General features: G+C 35.2%; 1 protein-coding gene across 6 annotated transcripts in view; it reads left to right on the top strand.

Annotated features, from left to right (window-relative positions):
* Nucleotides 1-24,428, top strand: part of ITSN1 (intersectin 1) — a 144,595-nt gene that overhangs the window by 61,923 nt on the left and 58,244 nt on the right. For all 6 annotated transcript variants that reach the window (XM_065652341.1, XM_065652334.1, XM_065652321.1 and 3 more), the window contains 5 exons: nt 2,938-3,025; nt 3,208-3,347; nt 12,696-12,820; nt 17,252-17,481; nt 18,946-19,067. In XM_065652341.1, the coding sequence (XP_065508413.1) occupies nt 2,938-3,025; nt 3,208-3,347; nt 12,696-12,820; nt 17,252-17,481; nt 18,946-19,067 (705 nt within the window). The remainder of the gene's footprint in view (nt 1-2,937; nt 3,026-3,207; nt 3,348-12,695; nt 12,821-17,251; nt 17,482-18,945; nt 19,068-24,428) is intronic.

Here is a 24,428-nt window from a genome sequence, read left to right as displayed (position 1 = left end):
TTTCTTTAAAAAAGATGAGTTTCTCAAATATCTTATAAATTTTACTATCTAATTTGCAGAGGGAAGACTAAAGCAGTAAGTGACGTTTTAGAGGGAGATTTTGATCTTCTAAACTCTCAAATAGGTTAAAAAGCCAATATTGTTGGTTATCTTTGTAGGATATTGTATCTTCATCTGGAAATATTTTAGTTTGTAACACATCTGACAATTGCTGTGGAAAGATGAGTTAATTCAAAGGAGTAATTATTCATCAGCCTATTAATTAGTTTCAAGATGGTGTGATTAAACCTGTGAAAGAAATTGTATAACAATCCTGGGTGATGAAAATTTGTGCTAGTTAGATGAATGTGGTATTTGGTAGAGTGGTATTTACAGGGGTGTTCAGAAGGATCCTACCTTCCAAACACCTTAACTGTATGTGTTTTGAATAATTTCTATGCTGTCTGCAGGGCTTCTGCTAGTTACCTGTCTCAGAATCATAGAGAATGGTTGGGGTTGGAAGGGACCTCTGGAGATCATCTAGTCCGACCCACTTGCTAAAGCAGGTTCACCCAGAGCAGATCGCACAGGAATCTGTCCAGCCGGGTCTTGAATGTCTCCAGAGAAGGAGACTCTACAACCTCCTTGATGAACACTTTGACTCTCAAGTGATGGCTTTCCTCTGAAGCACCAGAAGCAGAGTATGTGGCAGAAATATAAGATGTATAGTGGTGTCTCAGTTTCTTATATGCCCTCTTGCTCAGGGTGTAGGATCAGAAGAGAACTTCGGTTAGATTGAGAGAAACTGTTTTTTCATTGTTTTGTTTGCCTTCTGCTGCTATATGGGACATTATGCAGTTCTTGGAGATTTCTTGTTGCATGAAACTTCAGTGTTAGTGATGCCTTAATTTCTTTCATCTGTTTCTTTAGTACAGCTGAACTGAAGGTTGTGGAAAAGCATGTTGTCGACGCTTTTGGAATAGATGCTTTGTTCTCTGTATGCTTACATGATTGCCTGTGATTTCAGGAAACTGAACTTGACCCTCATGGTCCTTTGGCATTCTCCATTCTTAAGTACTCTCAAACTGTTCTGTGTATTAAGGTTCAATAGTCTGGAGTTTAGAAGTAATTTGCCCTTTAAAAATAAACAAATTAGGGTAGAATTACATTCCACCCTTAAGTATTATCCTATGTTACTTTTTGTACTTGAAGAATGATAATTTTTCTGTAAATCCTGCCTCATTTTGACATCCATTCTATTTGGCTTATCTAAATGGTTCTTGAATTGGAATGAGGTTTATCTGTCAGTACATTTAGTGTACTAGATGCCACCTTTCTTGGATTTTACTACTTGAAAATTTCATTTCCGCGATGCCTGTGTGCTATACTAATTTAATAATAATTGTTTAAATTTTTCATCCCAAACTATGGCGTGGGGCATGCAGGTATTTGTATGGGAGGGTTTGGTTGAAGGGAAGGTTTGAACACAAAGGACAGTGTTTGTATGTATTTTAAGAACATGGTAATGGTTGTTGTTGGGAAAGAGGCAGGCCCCCTCTGGCAGGTGGCTTGGAAAATACTGCATTATATATTGCTGTTTCTCATTTGGTTCTAGATAGGGAATAATAGTCCCATTACAGGAGTATCTGGCCTTCATGGTATCCTTTAAGGGCTGAGAAAGATCTGCTGATGCTATAGGCAATGCAGCTGAACAGTGAGGGATGTCTGTTAACCCCTAATAGTCAAATGCATAGTTTATCTTAATTTTTATACTTTGTGAATTGATGAAGTCTTTGACTGTGCTGTGCTATCTAAGTATATTTTCTGGAACAGAAAGAGATTACAGTAGTCTGGTCATCCCCTAATCATAACATCGGAGCTGTACACTGCAGAGGCTTGGTCAAAGACTGCCATGAGTAAAGTGGGAAAACTATGAAGTCATGGCAGTACGATCAACCTATTGCTCTTATAACAAAAACAAAAACTTTTCATGGCACTCACCCTGGTATCGAGCAATCAGGTGACATTTATTCTTAGAATTGTGTTATGTCATTTGCAGTCCTTCGTGACAAATTGGAATTGTCAGATGGCTGATTCCTCAAAAGCCTGCAATTCAAGACAACTGCTGAAATAAATTACTTAGTTTGTCTGAAAGATGGGATGTTGATACTCAGGCAGCTTTTATAAAATAAGCTGTTTCACACCATGCTTCTATGATATGTTTTGACAACTTGAAGCTGGAGGTCAAGGCTTCTGAAAGGTGTATGAAGCAGCACTTAATCCTTTAGAAAGAGCAAGGATTATATAGGAGATATTTATGATCCATCGAAGGAGGAATTTCTCATCTGCAGGGTCTCTTGTAATATATTGGTGTACAGTCTTAAAAACGTGTCGAAATTGAGAGAGATCATAATCCTCTTTCAAGAGAGCTAAATCAAGAGATCTAGGACTCAAATATTCTCATCTGACAGAGCTTGTGTTGTATAGCTTTTGGCCATAATACATTCCTTTAGAGTGAAAGCCTTTATTTTCTCTTATTGAAATAGACTGTAAATATTTGTCTTTCTATTCCTGATCAAAGTTAATTTATTAAAACAAAAAATTAAATGTTAGTAAGTCCTCGTTTTAACATTTCCTGAAACCTATCCTTGTCTTTTTGCCCTGAAATTCAAGTAATTCCAAGCCAAGTTATATATTCAAAGAGGATAAATTCTGAAGTAATATGCTTCAATTTAATACGTTCACTTTTTTTGTATTGGCCGACAACTGTCTCTGAGTGGTAGTACCACAGAGATCATGCTCGGATAATAGCAATAATATGTAATTTAATGAAAGAAAAAGTGAAGAGTCATTTCAGAAGAAATGAAAATGAGAGGTCTTATGGCTAAAGTCATCCTTCACTCACGTTTTCATCTGTTTCTCTTCTTGTTTCCTCTCTCTTCATTGTCCTCTATCCAGGAATCTCAGCAGATGCTTGGAAGGTTGATTCCAGAAAAGCAATTGCTAAATGACCAGCTAAAGCAAGTTCAACAGAATAGTTTGCACAGTAAGTATCTATTAATATTTGTATGTGTCTAAGTTCGTACGGGATGTGATGCTGCATTGCACAGTGTACTCTGTAATTTCTTTTGTTGTTGTTGCAAGATACATGTTGATAAATGTTGGTTTTTATGACCTAAATTTCTCCATGTAAGAAAATACTTATTTTGACAATATGTTTAAAACCAGGAGATTCTCTTCTTACCATCAAAAGAGCCTTAGAAGCCAAGGAACTAGCACGTCAACAGCTCCGAGACCAACTAGATGAAGTAGAAAAAGAAACCAGATCTAAACTTCAAGAAATCGATATTTTCAATAATCAACTGAAGGTAGTCTTAAACTTTTTAACCCTTTCTTCTAAATGTTCAGTTAAATGGTTTTTAACCTGATTATGGAAAAAATACGGAACTAGAATGACTGATTTAGAGTGTCAGTTTTGGGAACATTCTCAAATCTATCTCTTTTTTTTTTTCTTTTTTTTCTTTTTTTTTTTTTTTTTTTTAAGAAAATACTACTTGGCATCCAAACTTAGAGTTTGAATCAACTTAATCTGCAGAATCTATTTAAGAACAAATTTGACCTCTGATTCCAGATCTGTGATTGCAAAGAGATTAGAATTTCTGTCCTTTTGCATAAAAGAAGTGCCAGACTGTAGCAGGTCAGCAAATCTGCTGGAATCAGTACTTCAAATTGAAATCTGTAATAAAGAGACCTGAATTTCTACTGACATGCAGAATTTTTATCTGCTGTTCGTAAGCTCGTACTTGTTCCTGAATGTAGTTGTATGTTGTTTGTGGTTTCATGCTTTATTGATCAGTCTTTTGTTAAAACTGTGTGGGGTTTTTTTTGTTTTGTTTATTTCTGCACAAGAAAACTACAGAAATGGCGAAAGTCAGTAGAGGAAGTGTTCTTCAGAGAGAAGTTATAAATCAGCCTTTAGTTACAAACTTTTAATAACGTTCATTTTTTCATAAAATATTCTAATGTTAAAGTACTTGATCAGCTTATTCAACTGATGGTTTCTCCTGAAATCTGACTAGAAAAATACTCAGTTTCCTGCAAGGTGCAATAAATTGTGCAACAAGTATTTAGAACGAATAGCACTATGATAGATACATTAATCTTTCTCTAGTTGTTTTGAAATTAGATCAACCATGATTACATCGTATGCTTTAGGATGGAAGGTGTGTTTGAAGTTAAGTAACAAATAGATTATTTTAATATTAAAGTTATTCATTGTTATAGGAAAAATTAAAAGCAGTAGACCACACTGCTACCTATTTCAATATCAATTCAAAGACAACTCACAGTCTTAGGCCGGGAGGTAGAAAGAGGAGAATCTCTGCAGTCATAAGACACACAAGACAAACAAAATATTCACAGTTCATTTTAAAAGAAAGCAGAATGGTTTGCCCACCTTTTATATGTATACATATGCTTTTTGGACATATCATAACATGTTGTGCTTTTTGGGTGATTTTTTTTTTCCTTTTAAAATGGAGTTCTTTTGAAGTGTTTTACAGATAAATATGATTAAAGGATATCAATTCTAAAATTAGTCTCAGCATTCGGTTTGATGATAAATGACCTAAACAGTTTATAAATGGACAGAGGGATGAATAATTTTAGTACTGTGACAGTAGCAAAAAACCCCTCCAAAACAAACAAAATTCAGTATTTTAAATGGTGAAAGGCTCAACAAGTAACAAGCTTATAGTAACTAGAAATTGAAAATGCACATTAAATAAAGACACTGATTTATTGGAATGTCTGCCGTATGTCCAATAATACCTTGTATAATTGTAAACTATTTTGTAGTTTAATGGGAAAATTGATTTCTGTGTTCAGATCTTAGTATTTAGAGTTATCACTTTAAATGCTGAAAATTAGTTATGTAGACAGTTATTCGGAAGACTTCAAGCTTCCTCTGGCTTGAGGCTATTTTGTTCTTCATTTCATAATGTGTAGAAGCAGTGCTTAACAGGAAGGCTACTTTTTGATGCTGTATGTTGGTATTTTTGCCTTCTGACAGCTTTCTTTGCTTTCTTGGAAGAGATGAGTTTGAGGTGAAAACAAGGCAGTGAGGCAGTTTTACTATTGAAACTGAGAGGCACGAGCTTAATTCAGAGGGGGTTGTTGTCTTCTCCCTTCTGTAGTTTCACTAGGTGTGTAAGATGTATTTTGGGGAGTCTTGGTGATTTTATTGTTATGCTAGATGTAAATATTTACAAAGGCATATATACCTTTTCCTGGACTCAGCATGGAATGGTTGTAGTATTCCCATTGCCAGAGAAACTACTTAGATCAGGGGTGTCAAACTCATTTTCACCAGGGCCCACGTTAGCCTCGTGGTTGCCTTCAAAGGGCTGGGTGTAATTTTAAGACTGTATACATGTAGGAGTAGTTACATTGATACAGTCTTAAAATTACGTTCAGCCCTTTAAAGGCAACCACAAGGCTGATGTGGCCCCATGGAAAATGGGTTTGACACCCCTGGCTTAGAAGATGCTGTGTGTGGAGCAGTGATTTAATGGCTGTTGCTCTTGTGGAAAGAGCACTCAAAATGCCTCATCTGTGAGACTTCATGCACAAAGCAAGTTCAAGCTTTCCTGAGACTCCTAGTTTTATTAGAGTTTGTGTGTAGTGGGAATTCTGCTCTTAAACCAAGGCAGAACACGCCTATCTCTTGGGTAATAAATAGTATTGCTCAAAACAAAGTAGTCTAGGAACTTGCATAATTCTCAGATACTTCTACCTAATTGACCAAAAATCCGTGACAACTTTTAGGAACTGCCATTGGAAAGATGACTGTTACATTTGAATTTGGTAGAAAATTGCTTATAAATAATCACCAAATTAATATTTTCCCCAATTATAAGAGAACTTTTTGTTTACTTATTGTATTAGTAACTGGGTGCAAAAATACGGCAGGCTCGTTTGCTGCTAAAATACCTAGCAGTTTGTATAATTATCGGTCAAATAGATAATGCTCACATTTAAATACAAACCTTTTCAAATAATGTATCAAAAATTCTACCACAGCTGAGCTCTAAACGTAATAAAGGCTTCTTATCTTGTAAATTAAGGGAAAATATGTAAAGATGTGAAATACAGAAATATTTATTTTTAAAATGTGTTTTCATTAAAAAAACCTTAATCAAGGTTGTTCCTAAATTGTCTTATCTTATGTCTTTACTTAGTCAAAATGCTTAATTACTTAGTCAAAATGCTAGTTTTGATGAAATGCCTAAGATACAGTGAAGTTGACAGCAACATTAAATTACAACCTCTTTTCATAATTGTAGAGACTTATTCCTTATGTTATTGGCTGTGAATATCAATTACATTATCTCCTCTATGAATATATTCTTAAATTTTGCAAAACTCCATTTCTAATTCATTCTCTTGAAGTAGGCTACACTCGATAATACCTGTGATAATATAAGATAAAACAAACAATTTAACTAGTATCTACTGTGCCTTTTCATTTATGAGACCATAAGATTCATTCGGTGTTCCAATATATTTTAGGTTAAAGGTAAACTTGTTAACATCATAGTAGTATACAGTTGATTGCACTGCATTTGCCGCTGCATTGTAGTTTTTATGTTCTGCGGTGAGTACTTAAAACTGATCTTAAATTACCTTATCTTTGTGTCTTAATATCATATATGAGATAGGGAGATAAATGAATTGTATTATTTTTGTTTATATCTTTTTTCATCCCTCCAAAACAACAGATGTAAATTTCTTCTGATTCATCCTTTGGAGCTCAATACTTTTGTTTCAAGTGAACATCTCAGCAGTTGGAAATGTTCACAGAATTTGTTTCTTTTCAAAAACTTCCTGGAGTACAAAATATCATTAGTATTCCAAACCAAGTAGTTTCAAGTATCTTATTTAGGTAGAACTGAATGGTTTCAGAAACCTCTTGGTGCTTAGAATTGCTGGACTGGGCATCGTTTTAGCCTGAAGTCACAACATTGGAAAAGTGTACTTGTATGGCAAAGAAAGAGATACCTAAGTCTGTAGCTGGTCAGGTATCCTTTTAAATCAGATTTGGGGCATTTTAGCAGACAAGATAATAGTCTTGTGGATTGTGCTGTATTTGGCATAGAGAGTGACTGAGTTTGTAACAAGGTTGTATACTTAATTGTGGTTCAAGGAGTCTAACTTCTGTTACTCGTTAAAAATCTTAGCCTAGATATCCAATAATCAAAATTGATACAGATATTAATAAAATGTAACTAGGCACTTGTTTATTTTCTCTCCTTTATAAAAGAATTCTGTAGAATAGAAAGCTTTATATTAGATTTCCTGTTTGTATATGTATAGTTCTACTATAATTTACCTTTACAAATTCTTTCTACCTTCATCATGAAATTATATTTAAATTTTACAAGGTCAGTCATTACACACTGTCAAACAAAGCAATTAAAATGGTTCTTAATACAGTTCTTGTCTTCAAAGGCTAAATAAACATTTCATATACCATAGAGGAATCAAGTATTTAGAACTTATCTGTGTTATTGCACAGGAGAAGACAACTAAATTAGTGCTTCTGAAATACATTAGTCTTGCTGAGAAACTGTTCTCAGTGTCTGGAGAAAGTGGTGAACAGGTAGAATCAGTTCTTAAAAATGTTTTACATTTTGTGTCATGTTGCAGTTGTTGTCAGTCCCTGTCTAGTCGGTGTGCACTGGACAAGTCGTGCCTATGAATGCCTGTTTACATTTGAGCATTTCTTTCTTCCAGTCAGTGACAATGGAAGACGCAATGCTGCAGTGCCTGGCAGTTCTCCTGGGCTGCGTCAACTACTTAGACTCCTTTCTAAAGGTCTCCATGCCATACTCAGGCAGTACACAACTGTCTCAATCTGAGGGATGAACCTCCTCCAGTTATGTGCTTCACTTTACCATAAACAGATGAGTGTGCAGTGTTTAACTAAGTTAGTATTTAATAAGAGGTGCTAGCACTAAAACGTAACCAAAGAGAAGAATTTATCCTTTGATTCTTTATCTAATCCTTACTGCCTAGATGAGGAATGTGCCTTGAATTGCAACCTGGGCAAGGTACTAGTTAGTTAATATTGTCTTGTGCTTATCTGAAATTTCATGATTCTAAGTTAATTGCCGATTTTGGTCATGATGTTCAGAAGTTGTAATAAGAAAACACTTTTATGGGAAGTATTCCTATGCAGCACTGTAATTTGTGATTCCAGGTATGAGAGACATGGCAATACATTCACTTTATCGGATACCCCATAGCTATAATATGGGGTGAAAAGAGGAACTGTCTCTGTCAAGGACAAATCAGGCACTTTGGGAGCTGGGGAATGGGGTGGAAGAGTATCGCTGTGGGGAAGGCTCAGTGAGCACAGAACTGCAGGGTTCTTTCCTCTGGGATCAAATGCTCTGGTTTGTCTCAAGTGGAGAAGATTTGATGGAAACCTTGTATTGTAATCCCTGAAGTATCCTTAGTTCTGTTGTCTTTCTGTCAAAAGGCAAAAATTGGGTTTAAACAACTACATTTCTAACGTTAAGGTTTTCATAGCAATATGACTTGTCTGTATATAGTGAATATTACTCTGCTGTATGAAACTCATATTTTAATTCATATTTTATATTATGTGGGTACCTAAATGTGGCTATTGTAATATCTCAAAATTATACTTGTTAGTCTGTTTGTGAATTAAGTTCAAAGGTAACAATTTCTCTCTGCGTAGGAGATAAGACATGCTTTGTCCTGCACACCAGAAACAAGCAAAGCATTGTTATGTCTTTGGAGTTACAATATACGATTTGTAAATGTGCAGCTTTTAAGTTGCTTGTGTCTGTAAAAGATGAGTGGAGGACTGTGCTGAACATTCAGTTGGCAAATGTTTCATTCCGTTGAAGTGTTACTATAATTTTGTTCAACTGGTGTCCTGTAGCACTGTGGGAGATGTTGATTCTTTCTCCCTTATCCTCCCACTGGTACTTGACAAAGCAACAGAGCATTTATCTGTTGCATGAGATACCAATCAAATCTTTCTTTGCTCCTAGCTAATGCAAAGAAGGAGATATATTGTATTTTTTTAATCTCAAAAAATATTCCATCCAGTGCTAGGAGTATAAGCTAGGTTAGCTTGTCTTAACTGTTACAGGTATGTCACAGAAAAATCTCTTTGCAAAATAATGAACCAACACATTGGCTTAGCTGGGCGGCAATAATGTGTTAAAATGTCTGTGGAAAACTTTTATAATTATAAAAATGTTCCTTGAGATCCTAATGTAGCTGAGCATATAGGTAAAATGACAAAATAAGCAAACAAAATAATTTAATTATTTGGACCAGAGTTGGCAGCAGCATTTAACTGCTGTAATGCAGCAGTTAATGACCCTGCTATATGTACTCAGTATGCGGAACTACTTGCTTTGGACAGGCATGGAGGCATGGCTCATAGCTACAAGTTCCCAGTTTTCTATTTGGCAGTAAAAGTGGTATACTATGTTTAGCGGTAAGGTAAACTTACATGTCTAAACTATAATTAAAATATAAAGTTTGGGCTAGCCTTACAGTTGGACATTTAGTGGAAGTAATTAATGTTTGGCACACAGATGTCTTGCAAGTTGTGACTAGGTTTTGTGTATTTGTGGATTCAGGAATCTTTTCTGAAGGCAAAAAATGCCAATATTCTGAATGAGAGGTAGATCCCTCCTGATTCTGCAGATATAGGTGAAATGAATCATTCTTTTTAGTTTACAAATGTATTGTTAAAAGAAGTGAACTAAGATACTTGCATCTGGGTTGTCTCACTTAAAGGTTTTGAGATTATTGGGGGAGTTTTGTTTAACTAGGATAGCCTTCATACTCATCAAGAATTTTAGTTCCTCTTTCTTTGCCTAGAGATTATTTCTATTTTACCTCTCAAACACCAGATTTTGGGATAAAGATGAAAAGAAGGGGGAGGACACCAAACCTAGAAAGCACTGTTGTCTAAATAGCTTAAAATTTTGCAAGTAACAACAGGTTGTCTTCAGTGTTGCCTTATTAGAAATGTGTCGCTCTGATGATGCTCTCTGTTGAATAGCAAGAGGAGTTCTCATCAGCAAGGACTCAGGATATTGAGCTTCTTGGCATACAAAGTTAAGTGACAGGAAGAGACATGAATGTGAAGGAAAGCCAGAGCAAGTAGAGCAACAAAGGACTTCTAAATGGAAACATGGGCTACAGCCTGACTAAACATAAGACTCAAAACTTGTGCTTTGGATAGAAGTCGCTTTATCCAGAAAAGAGAAACAGCTTGTTAAAAATCATGAGTACTAATCAAGATATTTGATGCTTCACAGTAGCAACATTTTAAGCTACAAGTGCTTTGTAGATACCTAATTTTATGGATTTCTGCGATCTACAAAAATTCATAATACGGTTGGCCAGGTGGAAAACTGCTTTCAACTGTGCCGTTTTCTGATCTATGTCCTTTCAGATTAATGCTTGTAAATCACACTCTTGCTAATGTTCTTATGGTCGTGTTTGTCCTTTGCACTTGTACGTATTTTTAATACAAATAAGGGTTCAGGTCATCATGTAGAGAAGACAGAGACTGTTTCCCCCCGAGAAGTTAATTTGAAGCAAGGGTCAAATAATTTGTACCTCAATATATTACAAGTGTAGCAACATTAAAGAAGCTGAACTAATAAAATACAGTGATTGGAAATGACTGTTCACTCTAGTTAGCACTTCAGAAATGTATAGTCTGGTCAGTCCACCTCTAGTTCCAGGTGCAGTTGACCAAACGTGTGTTCCCTGCAATCTCCTGATCCTTTTATTTTCTCATTGTTCTTTATGGGCTAACTACTAAAACAATCATTATGTTCAACATTGATGATGTATTTCCTTTTTAGTAGCCTTTTTCCTTAGTCTAAAATAAAGCTCTACATGAATGTTTATGGTCATGGGCATTCAGAGTTTAAAAATTTTCCCAAAGGCAATATCCTACCTCAATAATTCTGGTGATTTTGCAAGAAGAGTTTAGTTTTACATACTGTAATATCCATTCTAGATCCTAACTATCTACTAAGCTTTAATGTGAAATAATGATGATCATAAAATATAGTATTGCCCAAATTATCATCTCTGTATTTCAGTGAGTTTCATGGCCTCAGCAGAGTTTTAATTAAAACTTGTATAAGAACTTACTATCTCTTTAATGATGTTAAATTCTGTTTCCATTGAATTTAAAACTAAGGATCATTTATGAAATGAGGCGGAGAGGTAGGACATGAGGTTCATCTTACCTTATTTTTAAATTTCCATCCATATATCAGAACTGTACTTAATACCTTGCAAAGGTCATGTGCTACTCCTCTTTGTAATGTAATGCTGACATCTTAAAATGTAATGTTGCACAGTGTGCAGTTGTGCAGCACTAATGCATGTATTGCTTTCACTAACTGAAATTTTAGACACGGTGCAAGTATAGTCTGTAAATAAACAATATTAACTTTCAACTTTTATGAAACTATAGCTAAGAAGTTACTAATAATGTGAAATTCACTTACTGAAGCTTTTCTCATTTTGGCCCTTTTAATCACTTGATTTTTTTAAATTTTTTTTTTCCTCCTCTTATGCAATTTTCTACATTTTGGTCAATGTATGAGGATAGTTATATGAAGTCTTCATCTGGCTAATTTGTAGATTGTGAATTTCTGAAAAATTATCCAAATACTTTCAAGATTAACTGTTTCAGCCCCTGAATGAATTAAGATAATTCTTTTAAGGATGTAAGAACTAAACAAACCTGCATGATGTAAGTCATGTTTTAATAAAAGTAGACATTATTAAGATACAGATTTAGAAACAATTTTGTGCTACAAACCTTTTCTGCATATTTTTGTCTGTACTATATGTCCATTAAAACGTCATTTTTTTTTTAAGTGAACTATTTTTGATGACATTTCAGTTGTCATATTTTCAGTTGTCAATTTTTCCTTCTAATTCTGAGGAGTTCAGATGCAAAATTCTAGATTATGCAAAGAGATTCAGGATAAAATTTGTATTTGTGTTAATAGATGTTAATGCAGAAAACAAATATTGAGGAAAATATGATATTTTTATTATTATTTATATTCTAAATGTTTCAGGCAATGTCTTTCCAGTTAATTAGAAGAAAAGTGACTTGTATATGGATGAATACTCTCTGTGCCACAGTTCATCCCAAAGTCATTGCTTAAGGAATTTGATCTGGGTATAAAAACAATCCTGAGGATCCTTTAGTAAATCACCATTAATTTAAAAATAAAACCAATTGACTGAAACAGTTGCTATTGTGAGTAGCTTTTTGTATGGAATTTAAGAAATGAATTCAACAAACCAGCAAATAAAACATAAGTGACTTTTTAGATTAAGCTTTGTCAAACTTTTGTCAGCTTTCTAGAGTCCCATTTAGAAAAGGCTTTCTTGTTTCCTAACCCTTTGACATCTCAGGTAATATGGATAAAAATAGGAAAACAGTAAGTGGTTTCTGTACCTTTAAAATCTGCCTTAAATATCTGCCAATGCATTTGGCAATACTGTAACTTTGAACAGAGAGATCCAACCATTTGCAAGTTTTATTAGTTCACAATGAAATCAATGGGACCATTAGTTATGATTCACATAGTATATGTTTACACATATTCGACTTTTTTCTCTAGGAGCTGAGAGAAATACATAACAAACAGCAACTGCAGAAGCAAAAGAACTTGGAAGCTGAGAGGCTGAAGCAGAAGGAACAGGAAAGGAAGACAGTAGAACTGGAAAAGCAGAAAGAAGCTCAAAGGTAAACCACTGCTCTAAATGGAGCCCTTCCTGTAGAGATGTTAAAGTGCAAAGTATTTTGCAAAAAAGTATAATAAACTTTGTATTTTCAGGAGCATAATCTGAACTCAATATATCGTTAAATGGCGAGAATACCCAAGACCTAGACCAAGTTTCATTTCAGTGCAGATGATCCCTTTTAAAGTTAGGGGGATCTCTTTATTTATTCTTGAATGAGAAGTGGGTTGTGGAGTAAGAGCTGGTCAATGCCCCAAGCCTGTCAGTGTTTATGAGGCATTTGGACAGTGCCCTTAACAACATGCTTTATCTTTTGGTCAGCCCTGAATTGGTCAGACAGTTGGACTAGATGATCTTTGTGAGTCCTTTCCAACTGAAATATTCTTTTTTTTTCTGTTTTATTCTATTCTACATATGTCTGTGACTCTTAACTGTCAGTGATACATACACAGATTTCAGCCATGTTACTTAAATGTGTAGTGTACTTCTACACCTAGAGTGATTCTTGAACAGTGTAACCAACCAGCACTGTCTTTTGTACTAACTTGCAATACAGAGTGAATGTTATTTTTGCTACATGCTTGCAAAGTTGTTTTTCTGCATGTGTTAATACTACATTTATGTAAAATGAATCGCATATAGGCTGGCAACCAATTCCAACGTAATTTATCAGTAGTTGTTTGAGTTAATTTTTAGCAGTTGCGGGGTTTTAATACTCTTAATGTACAAAGATGTTGGTCAAGAGATGAAAACAAAGTCCTGGGAACAAGGAGTCCTAAATTATTGGTTACAGTATTATGTGGACTAGGACCTAAAGGAAATTGATAACTTGTGTTACTACTTGCTGAGTTAATTTTTACATTTCAGGGGGAAAAAAAGGCAAAAAATAAACCAACAAAACAAACAAAACCAAAACAAACAAAAAACAACCCCAAGGTCTCAGTGAAAACTGTATCTTCAAACAGAAATCTTATACACAGAAGCAGTTAAGTTTAGCTAATTCTTAAATCATTTGCATAAAACCTATGCCTTTAAAAATCTTAAAGATCAACTTCAGAAACAGCAAACTTTCTGAGAAAAGAGCTTTCTCTCATGAAGAAGTAACTACTATTATAATGTTGGAACTTTCCTCAAAGACAAGATGGCTGCTGAGGTACAGGGAGTATATTACCACTAAAAATACACTGTTTCAGAATATTAATAAAACACTTCATTTCCTACCAGAAAAATGGAAATTTAAAAAACAGATTCAAAAAGGAAAATGTTCTGCTATGGAAAACTTGGTTCTGACTTTTCATGGTAGTTGAGCATTGAGACATTATTGGTAATTCAAGACTTCATGCTGCCCAAATATTCCAGCTTCTAAATAGTCATAATTGGTACACTTGATAATGAGCAGTCTGCCAGTCTTACTGATTCCCAACAGACACTAAAATGAAAAAGGTGAGTGATTAATACTTATAATCTCGATACTGCTCCATAATGGCCTTTTAATCCCTCTGTAAAAGCAAAGAAAGAAACAATAATCTAAGGTAATAATTATGTGCATTTCAACCTTTGGCCTAATAGATAACCACAATCACTTTATACCGAGAACCCTCTCAACAATTTTTGTTTGTAATTATGCACTGAATTGTGCACATAACTTATTTAATTGAGCAGACAGAGATACAGACATACATATTTGGGGATTGTAGAGGTCTTTTTGAAGACCTCTTAAGGCTGATTAGTCTTAATTATCTTAAGGCTAATTCCATGCAGACTTGCATGATTATGGGGGTAATATATAGTTGAGAGAGGGAAAAAATCCCACATTTGAGTAAAAATAATAGAGTTTACTTTTGGTGTTTGGGATAAGAACTGCCTGAGTGGTATAATGCAGTTGGTGAGAGAAAAAAGGAAATTAAAAGAGTAAAAGCAAGTATAGGTAAATCCCAGATTACAGGTCATATTCCACAATAATTAGCACATCAGGAGTCATGAAGTAAGGAGAAAAGCAGAATTTCAAGTTTTTTGTTCCTAACTCCAAGCTGTGGAGCTCACACCTGGGCTTGTGTTTGTTCAGCTTCTCTCTCTTCTTACTCCCTTCCTTGTCTTCAACACATGATATTAGCTTCAGAAACAATCAAAGAAGAAAATTCTGCAGCTTCTATGGAAGGAAAAAAGAAATAACACATACCCCACACTCCTCTAAGATATGTTTTCGTCTGCTCTTCTTGCTCCAGCAGTTAGAGCAAACTTGGTTTGTAAGTATGAGCAGACTTAATCACTCTACTAGAAAAATAATGAAAAACTCAATTTCCCACCTAAGCCCATCTGACTAAACTCACCAGGTAAGACACCACTCCAGTCAAAAGAAAATTGAGCTCTTTGTGTCTGTGTGGTACAGCTTCAGTGTTACAACAAAACTACTGCGTAATTGGCTCTGAACACTTTGCAAAAGAACATCCGAAGGACAAATTCAGTGATGAAAACAGGAGGTTATCACAACAGTGAATTCATTAACTTGTTAGATCACTTAACACTGAAGATTTTTTTGAGCTTGTAAGTTAGTAGCTGCCATCTTAAATAGATACTGGGTACCTTGACATCTCTCAGAACATATTCTTGTCAACTTGAAACTCACATTGACAGAGATGAGATTTTTGCCCTCTGGTGCCAACCTGCTGTCTGGAAAGTGGATTTTTCCCCTTAAGGATTTTTCTTTTTTCACACAGTTTTTGGCCAGGAATTCACGTTGCTCTTGGACAAAATCTGTTCTATGTAGTAGGCCAAGTTTTTAATGACCAGCTTGCTGTCATGTGTTTGTCACTAATTTTGTAAGCATGAAGAAACTATAGAAGTGGGATAGGTCATGGAACAAAATAAAGTGCACTGTGCATCTGTTATAGCCCTTTAAAGTTATCTTTACTTGTGTAAATTGTTTCTAGCAGAGAATATTATTCTGTTGTCTTCTCTGCTGGGGGTGGGGGGAGGACTTGTTTGCTTTAGCAGTGGGGAATGTGAAATTTTCTGAATAATTCTCCAAGAATGCTGTATGAAGCTTGCAGATATTTTTAGTCCTTGCCCCTCAGCAGGATCATCAGGACTGCCATATCTTCTGATTACTGCCATTTGTTTTTTACTCTGATTTGGTTATTTTGAGTCTTACCTAGATATGTTTGTCTTTGAGATAATAAGCAGAACCAATTTGTTTGATCAGTATTCCTGACTAGTTCCTGCATTTTAGAGCTGAACTGAGTGCTGAGCAGATAAAAACTGAAGTGTATAATTTGCTGCTTATTGGGTTTCAGGGAAAACTTTATGGTAATAATTCATTATTGAAAACATCTGGTGATAGCTGTAGCTGATATCTACAGGCCTAGATTAAATAAAAGGAATTGTGGGGCAAATGAAAATGGAAACTTGCAATGCTGATATAATGGGATACTCACATTGCTTGAATTAGGCTGCTTTGGAAGAGACTTTGAAAAGCAGCCTTACAGTTACATGGAACTGAAGGGCTTATGTCTGGGTTCTTGGATGCCAAGGAGTTTTGTTTCTTCAGCCACGGGAGATACTTTTTTCATTTTCTTCCTCCTTTCTCCGTGTGGTTCATCACTTAAAATATCTGCGTAGGATTTATGAATCCCATGGAAAACTATGAAAAGAGAATACACATATATTGTTGAATTCCCAAGTTAAGACTCAGATGTTGTTGAGTTGAAGTGGTGGGACTGAAAGTGTAAGATACTGGAAGATTATAATTTTCAGAGCATTGCGATTTGGAGACTTAAGATACTTGTGTAAAGTTTAATCCAATAATTAGAAGACCACAGGTAAATAGGTTTATTTTCATGTCATTGTAGAGGAGAAGAAATCACAGCCTCAATAAAGAAAATAAAGTTTAGCATCTACAAATCTCTGAAGAACTCTGTCAAGAAAAAATCGTGTTAAATGTTTTTCCTATCTTGCATTCAGCTCTGAAACATAACTAGTTTATAATTTCTGTATGCTTAGGTTGCTCTGTATCCCCCTTAGAGTTCTATGGAATCATATTTTAAAGAAACAGTATTGATACATTAAAAAAAATACTAGAGATAGTTTTTTAAATGCTAAGACAAAGCAACTCAAGGTGATGGAGGCCTGCAGTAAGTAGTGGGTTACATGAAATAATGTTCTCTCACTTGTCTAAGACTCACAGCTCTTCCACTGCGAATACATACAGATTCATAGCAAATCTTTCTGAATATTTCTCCTTTGCTGTCTAGGAGGCATTCTGTAAAATGATGCTGTGGAGTGGTTGATAACTCACTAAAATAAAATTAACAGCTCTTACAGGGTACACAAAAGCCATAAGGAATACACTTTATACGACAGATCATGCACAAGGACAACTAACTTTCATGGTCTTTTGTTTGACTGGCTTAAGAAAACATCTTAATTGGTCCGACAGGCGAATGCAAGAACGAGATAAACAGTGGCTTGATCGAGTGCAACCAGAAGAACAACTTCAGTGGCCAAAAAATATTCAGGAAGATGAAAAGCAAAAAAGGGAAGAAATAACCAAGAAGAACGAAAGTGAGGAGAAGGGGAAACAGGAAATGCAAGAGAAACTGAGCAAGCTTTTCCAACCACATCAAGAGCCAATCAAGCCAGCTGTCCAGGCTCCTTGGTCAAATGCAGGTAGAGGAAAAAAATGGAGAAATGCTGTTGCACATGCCTCTTGAACAATTATTTCCTGTTTTGTCTTTCCATTTAATACAGAAGAATAATACGTTTCAAGATTGGATTGCTAGTCTTATTAAAGTAAGTCATGTGGATGGAGCTCTAGACTTCAGAAAGTTGTTCTTTTAGGTGTTGCTATTCTTCCTAGAAGTATCGTGTTTAGCAGAGTGTAAACCACAGTTGATGAGACTCACAGTGCCAGCTGCAGAGAGAATGTTAGCTGTAAGTTTTTGGAAGGTCTTGATGCAAGATGTCAAAAATTATTCCTGTACTTATCTTTACAATTCTTACTTAGGAGTGGAATATATGCCTTGGGATTTTCTAGAGTTGTAGCAATGTGTCATTTAGTTATCCTTTTTCCTCTTCCTCCTTCTCCATGCTTGTTGTTTACTGATCAAATGACCTAAAGTCTAAGATTTAATCCCCTTTTTTTCTGCTACACACACAATTACTTTCAGTTGAGAGCTTTTCCTCTGTATTATAACCTGGTGTTTGCTCATATTGGCAATCACGGTTCCACCTTAAGTGGCTTTGATACATACATAAGAGAACTGATTGGTAATGTAATACTTGTTTAAATATTTGATGAAAGGATTACATAAAGGATAAATTACCTTGTATTTTTTAGCCCAAATCTAGAAATGACTTAGTCTAATATGTCCTCTTGCTGGGTTTTATTTGTGCAGAGTAGCAGAGGGCACTTTTATGACCAAATAGGCAAAAAAGCAAGTGCATTATACAAAAGCAATTTAGCTTCTATCTTTGGGGCTTTTCTTCTTTTTCTAATAATACATCTTCAGCGTGGAATTTTAAAAAAAACAAAAAACCCCCCAAAAAAACCCCCCAAAAACAAACCAAACCAAACCAAAAAACAAACAAACAATCAAAAAACCCAACCAAACAAAAAAAACCCCACAAAAACCAAGATCTGTAAGTGACCTCTTTTCAGCCAATCTGTACATACTAGGACATTTTGAAACATGTTGTTTGGAAGTACAGTCAGGCTGCAAATGAAGCTGCTGCACAACAGGCCCTAAAAGTATTTAGGATACCATTGATATAAGCAAGAACATCCCTGTTTGAATTGAACCTATGGCTAATGAGATTTAACCTACAAAATCATTCAAGTATTTGAGAAGTCGAATATGTTGCTTCAGAAATACATGTTTCTTTCTATGAAAATAGTTGTATATATCATAAAGGTTAGAATATATAGTAATATTTTACCTGATATTTAGAAAATAGTATGAATTCATTTTCTTATTTCCCCTTGTGTAAAAGGAAGATAATATACTTCCTACAGATAATGTAAGGTTTGTTAATTTTTGTCTCCACTTTCACCTCAGTTTTCAAATATTTAAAAATAATATTTTGATTTTTTTTTTTTTAATTTGTATTTGTGTGTTTCTTTCCTTTGCTCAGAAAAAGCTCCTCTAACCATTTCTGCTCAAGAGGATGTAAAAATAGTTTATTATAGAGCACTGTATCCTTTTGAATCAAGAAGCCACGATGAAATCACTATTCAGCCTGGCGACATAGTCATGGTAAGAAGGAATTGTGATATTACTTGAAAAACTTACTTAAACTTTTGCACTTGTGTGATTGAAATTATTTATGGCAAGATTTTTTATAGGCTTTAGAAAAATATTTCAGTGAATAGCGATATGATGTGATAAGACATACTAACCCTATTATAATAATGGATAGCTTCTTACAGCTCATTTTAAGTGAAAAGTTTAAACATATAATCTATGAGTAGATTGTATCAGTTTTAGTATGCCGAACTGTATGTGTCTGTCAATGTGTTTGAAAAGGTTCCGGTACCGAAGTTATTCAGTGAGAGGTTTATTGTCCTCCAAGGGACCTGGGGAACACAGTTACTGTTATTTTCTGTTGCAAGAGTGGCTGTTAAGTGTGGAATGAAAAACTGCGTTTGATAAATGAAGTATGTTTCTTATAAGAAATTTACCTTTTTACAGGAATAGTACAAGAGCAGTGTAAAATTTTTAATTTGGAAAATTGCCTTTATTAGGAGAACATGATGTCCAGTGTAATACTATGTGAAACAATTACGCTAAGCTACAAGATGGCTACACTTCTGTCATGTTCACATAAACATTAATATAGTCTTTGTATGGTGGTGATACTCCTGTAGTAATACTGGAAATTTTTTATACAACTCTTTTGGTGACAGTTTTTGACTTAATGATCTAATACAATTTTAACTTGGAAATGTTTGTATGATGATTTACTTTGTTCTTTTTTTTAATCTACTTAACTCTTTTGTGAGATACTTTTACATTTACTTTTAAAAGGATATACAGTAGATAAAATGTCACTTCTTAAAAAAGGAAACTTCAAAACCTAAAAATTTGATTGCAGGTGTGTTGATACAGAACATAATTTCCTTTTTTTTTTCCCAAGTAGATGATGAGATATGGTCAGCCTATAACTGTTGTGTTAAACTCTAAAGTGATATTCTACTTTTGTCTCTGTCTCTAAAATTATAGTTCTGTTAATAACTGCCGTGATTAAATGTGTATATTAATATTAATAAATTGCAAGTATGATCTTAACATGCATATGTCTATTCATAATGAAAATGTCCAGTGTAACTATTAAATGATACCTTGTCCACTGTAGGAAAGTATATTAATTATAGTGTTCTACCAAAAAAAATAGACTTTTAAGAGCTATTGCATTTTGGCACAGTTTAGTAAGATTGGATTTTGGAAAAAATACACTTAGTAGACTCATAAGTTGTAATGGTACCTATTTTTTTAAAAGCCTGTATTCTGTGGAGATGAGCCTTCATCTCTCAGCATTTTTTTAATTGATTCAGCTGTGTCACACTGAAGTCTTTGTGACATTAGAATCTGTTTTTGGAAAATAAAAGGTGAATCCTGGATTAGTAGCACAACTGAATGACTCAGGAAGAGGCCCAATGCCATTCTGAATAACAATGCAATGTGTTGTTATTCTGGAGCAAGAAATAGTATTGGTCAGTCAGCTGTTAAATGAGAGAGGATACAGGTACATAGGTCTCCTTAGGCTATTGAAAAATGCTGTGTCTTGTGTTTGTGGGAAATAGATTGAAGCCTGGGCATGTAAGTACACTGTTTTTTTCCCTTGAGGGAGAGTGATTACTATTAGGTAGACTTGCAGGCAAATAACATTTTTGCCAAAAATATGTGATTTAAAGGAGTACTTCACACATTTTAAATGGAGGCATTGAGGTAATTGGAGTCTTTTCTATATGTTACTTTTCAACTTATGTTACTGTACGAAAGCAGAGTAACTACTCTCAATTTTCTTTATTTAACTTACTTTTGACAATAATTAAACTTGATGACTGATTCTTGTGGGATTTATCTCCTGCTCTGTAGTAATTGCTTAAATGGGCTACTCTCAGAAAAGTTAATGTAAGACACTTTTGTGAAATATGTTATAATTCTGCCTTGCTTTAAATCATTGCTTTCCTGATGGAGGTTAAAAGGGAATGGGTAAGTGTGCTATATGAGTGTTAGGAAGTCTATGCAGTCTGTTGATTTTTTTTTTTTTTTTTTTTTTATTTATTTTTTTAAAATACAGATTTTGTTACCATGTAGTTTACTTGTTTTTGAATTCACCTTGGGTAAAATTAACAAATTTGCTCACATTGTCAAAAGTAATTTAAGTGCAATGGACCAGAACTTACTTTTGATAATGAGTGTTGGGACTTTCAGATTCTTCTCTGTCCTTAAGTGTTTGTCCTGTCCTGTGGTTCTAAAAGGTTCAAGTCAGTTTTTTTCAAAAGTAATAATTTACAAGCTTACATGTTAAAGTGTGTCTAACTGATGACATAAATGGAACTCTGTAGTTAAGCTAACCTATACAGTTAGATGTTTATTGTGTACAACAAAATAAGTATTGCTTAGAATAACTGTGTTGTAACATAGGCAAATTTAGCACTTCACCATTTTAACACTGTAAATGGTTTTGTGTGTGCGGGCTTGTGCAATCATGTCCTGTATTCATCTGGCTGTACCCAAGATCCCACCCTAACTGTAACTGCCGTGAGCAAAGAATCCAGCTGAGGCCCAAATCCATTGACTGTGCACATGGAAACCAGGCCTAAATCCTGGCTGCAAATAGGACTGCAGAATTCATTATGTCAGAATGATTTGTGGCTTTAATAGATGTATGGCTTGTAAATAGTTTTTACAGCAGTGTAATGCACTTTTACACTGAGCATGCATCTTGAGACCTGTCTTGGTGGACGTGAGGGAGAAGGATGAGTGTTTATTCTGAAAAGAAATGTATTTGCAAATTTGCTTGCTTCTGCCTGACTTTCTAGTACATGTGTTAGTTACCTGTAGCACTGATGTGTCTTGTGTAATGGTTTAGAGAATGTGTGGGGTGTGGGCTGCGTTTTTTTTAACTCTTCCACTTCTTAGTTACAGGATTTTTATATTTTCTCTTAACTCTGATTTCGGCTTTCTCTGCTGCTTACCTTGCTATGTACTTCCAATTTCTTTCACTGTAAACTAGATTGATTTATAATCCTAACTATAATTTAACTAAGCTTTTGTCTGGGAACAAATATTCTGAGCCAAGAAAGCCATACCTCTCTCAGGGCTCTTGTCAGTTCAAGAAGTGAAGTTTCTATTACGTCTGTGAATATATGTATACAATGTACGGAAGTATTTTATTTTGGATAGCTCTCCTACAAACCAAGTCCCGCTGGCATTTTCTGCTATTGGGCTCCAGCTTGAAGTAAATGAATGGATTCTGTTGTTGCTGATAATACATGATATAATACAGCTTATTTAAATAAACAAGCGTAATTCAAGGAAATAACAGGTAAATTATTGAATTGCTGAACTGTATTAGCTCTGATAGGAGGAAAACAAAAGTTAAATGGGAAGTTCATAAAGAAGCTTCCATGGAAGTCTAAACCAATTTCATGATGATAGTTTGTCGTCAGTTGTGTTGGTAATTGATTGTGAGAGTTAGAATGAATGTTCTTTGTATCAGACACATAGACAGCCTTGTTGTGTTAGATCCTGTGTAGGCGTAATGAGCGTATGGCCTCTGGCCTGCAGAGCTTGTGGTCAACATTATAACAGGAATTCCAGTAGTCTCAAAATATCTAGATCAAAGGCCTAGAAGTTGAATAGAATTAAAATGGTCATTTATTGGAGAGATGGTTGAACAAAACAGACGATGGTACTCTGTTTAGCTTTGATGAAATACTTTTTGTGGGATTATTAGCATTTGGCTTTGTATGTAGAGTGAATGTATACTATAAAACAGGGTGTCTCTTTTTCATAGAATTGTAGAACCATTTTTGTTGGAAGAAACCCTTAAGATCATCAAATCCAAACATAACCTAACTCTGGCACTAAACCATGTCCCTAAGAACCTCATCTAAATGCCTTTTAAACTCCTCCAGGGATGGTGACTCCACCACTTCCCTGGGCAGCCTGTTCCAATGCCTGACAACCCTTTCCGTGAAGAAATTTTTCCTAATATCCAATCTGAACCTCCCCTGGCACAACTTGAGGCCATCTCCTCTGATCCTATCACTTGCTACTTGGGAGACCAACACCCTCCATGCTACAACCTCCTTTCAGGTAGTTGTGGAGAGCGATAAGGTCTCCCCTCAGCCTCCTTTTCTCCAGGCTAAACAGCCCCAGCTCCCTCAGCCGCTCCTCATCAGACTTGTGCTCCAGACCCCTCACCAGCTTCATTGTCCTTCTCTGCACTCTCTCCAGCACCTCAATGTCTTTCCTGTAGTGAGGTGTGTGTGTGTGTGTGCACTGCTGGTGATACACAAGCCAGGCCAAAGTGGAGCAGGGCACTGCAGAGCCAGCCGTTCTGTTGACAGAGGCACTAACTGCACCTATTGCTTTCACTGCTAAGAGTTGTGTTGCTGTTACTCCTGTCCCTTGTGTTCAGTTGCTGGAAAGAAGTAGTTGTAAGTCATGGCTTTAAAATACAGTTGAATAAATAAAAAATAAAACCACACACACTGTAATTCACTGTTCAGCTGTACATTCGAAGTCGAAGTGTATTTTGGAAGAAAATAATCTGGGATAGGGTGTTGTAGGGACTTGTGGATGGTGGGTGTAAAAGCGTGAGGAAACTAGAACAAATGAACTTTAAAAAAGGTTCAGATGAATTTATTTTAAGTTCCACTACTGTAGTATGAAACCAGATGCAAATTATGTTTTATATGAATAACCGAGAAACCAGATTTTTCATGAATTATAGAGTTTAAATTATCCCTCGAAGTGTCTTTTCATGAGTATACATAGAAAAAACTTAATTGAATCGAATAAGCATAGATTTGACTATTCTAATAGGCTGTTTTATGAATTATTTTAGCTAAAACTGTCTTCTAAAGAGACATTAAATCTGTTGTTTTTAAAACCCTTTGGTAGTTTATTTTTTTTTCTTCTATAAAACATTTCTGTCTGAAAAATCACAGTGGTTTCTGCATGACTGTGATTCCTTTCAAAGATGCCCATTTTTAGAACATCACTGTGAAAGATTTTTGGCTTTTCAATCCTAGTTCTTTTGCATGGTAGTGATTCTGGTTCATACTTGACCAACTGAATGAGAGCAGAAACTATGTGACTATTATTACTGTTTAGATTATTCAGCTTGGCATCAGGTGCTGATAATCCATTTTTCCTTTTCTCTCCAAGATTTACCCTCTGCTGTGACCTTCCATCACTCATACTGCTGCTTTAACAATCCTATTCAGTGCTGCAGTGGAAATTTTGCTCTGCACTGCAGTAAAACCACATAGAACCAGTCAAGCATGTAGTCCATTTATTTCTGGGTTTGCTTTGAGTTAATAGGGACTGAGACAGAAGATGGACCCAACAAAAAGCATAAGTAATGTATTGGTTTGCACC

This window comes from Caloenas nicobarica, chromosome 1, assembly GCF_036013445.1.
Source record: "Caloenas nicobarica isolate bCalNic1 chromosome 1, bCalNic1.hap1, whole genome shotgun sequence".
NCBI lineage: Eukaryota > Metazoa > Chordata > Aves > Columbiformes > Columbidae > Caloenas > Caloenas nicobarica.
This window is presented reverse-complemented; position numbering and strand designations above follow the sequence as displayed.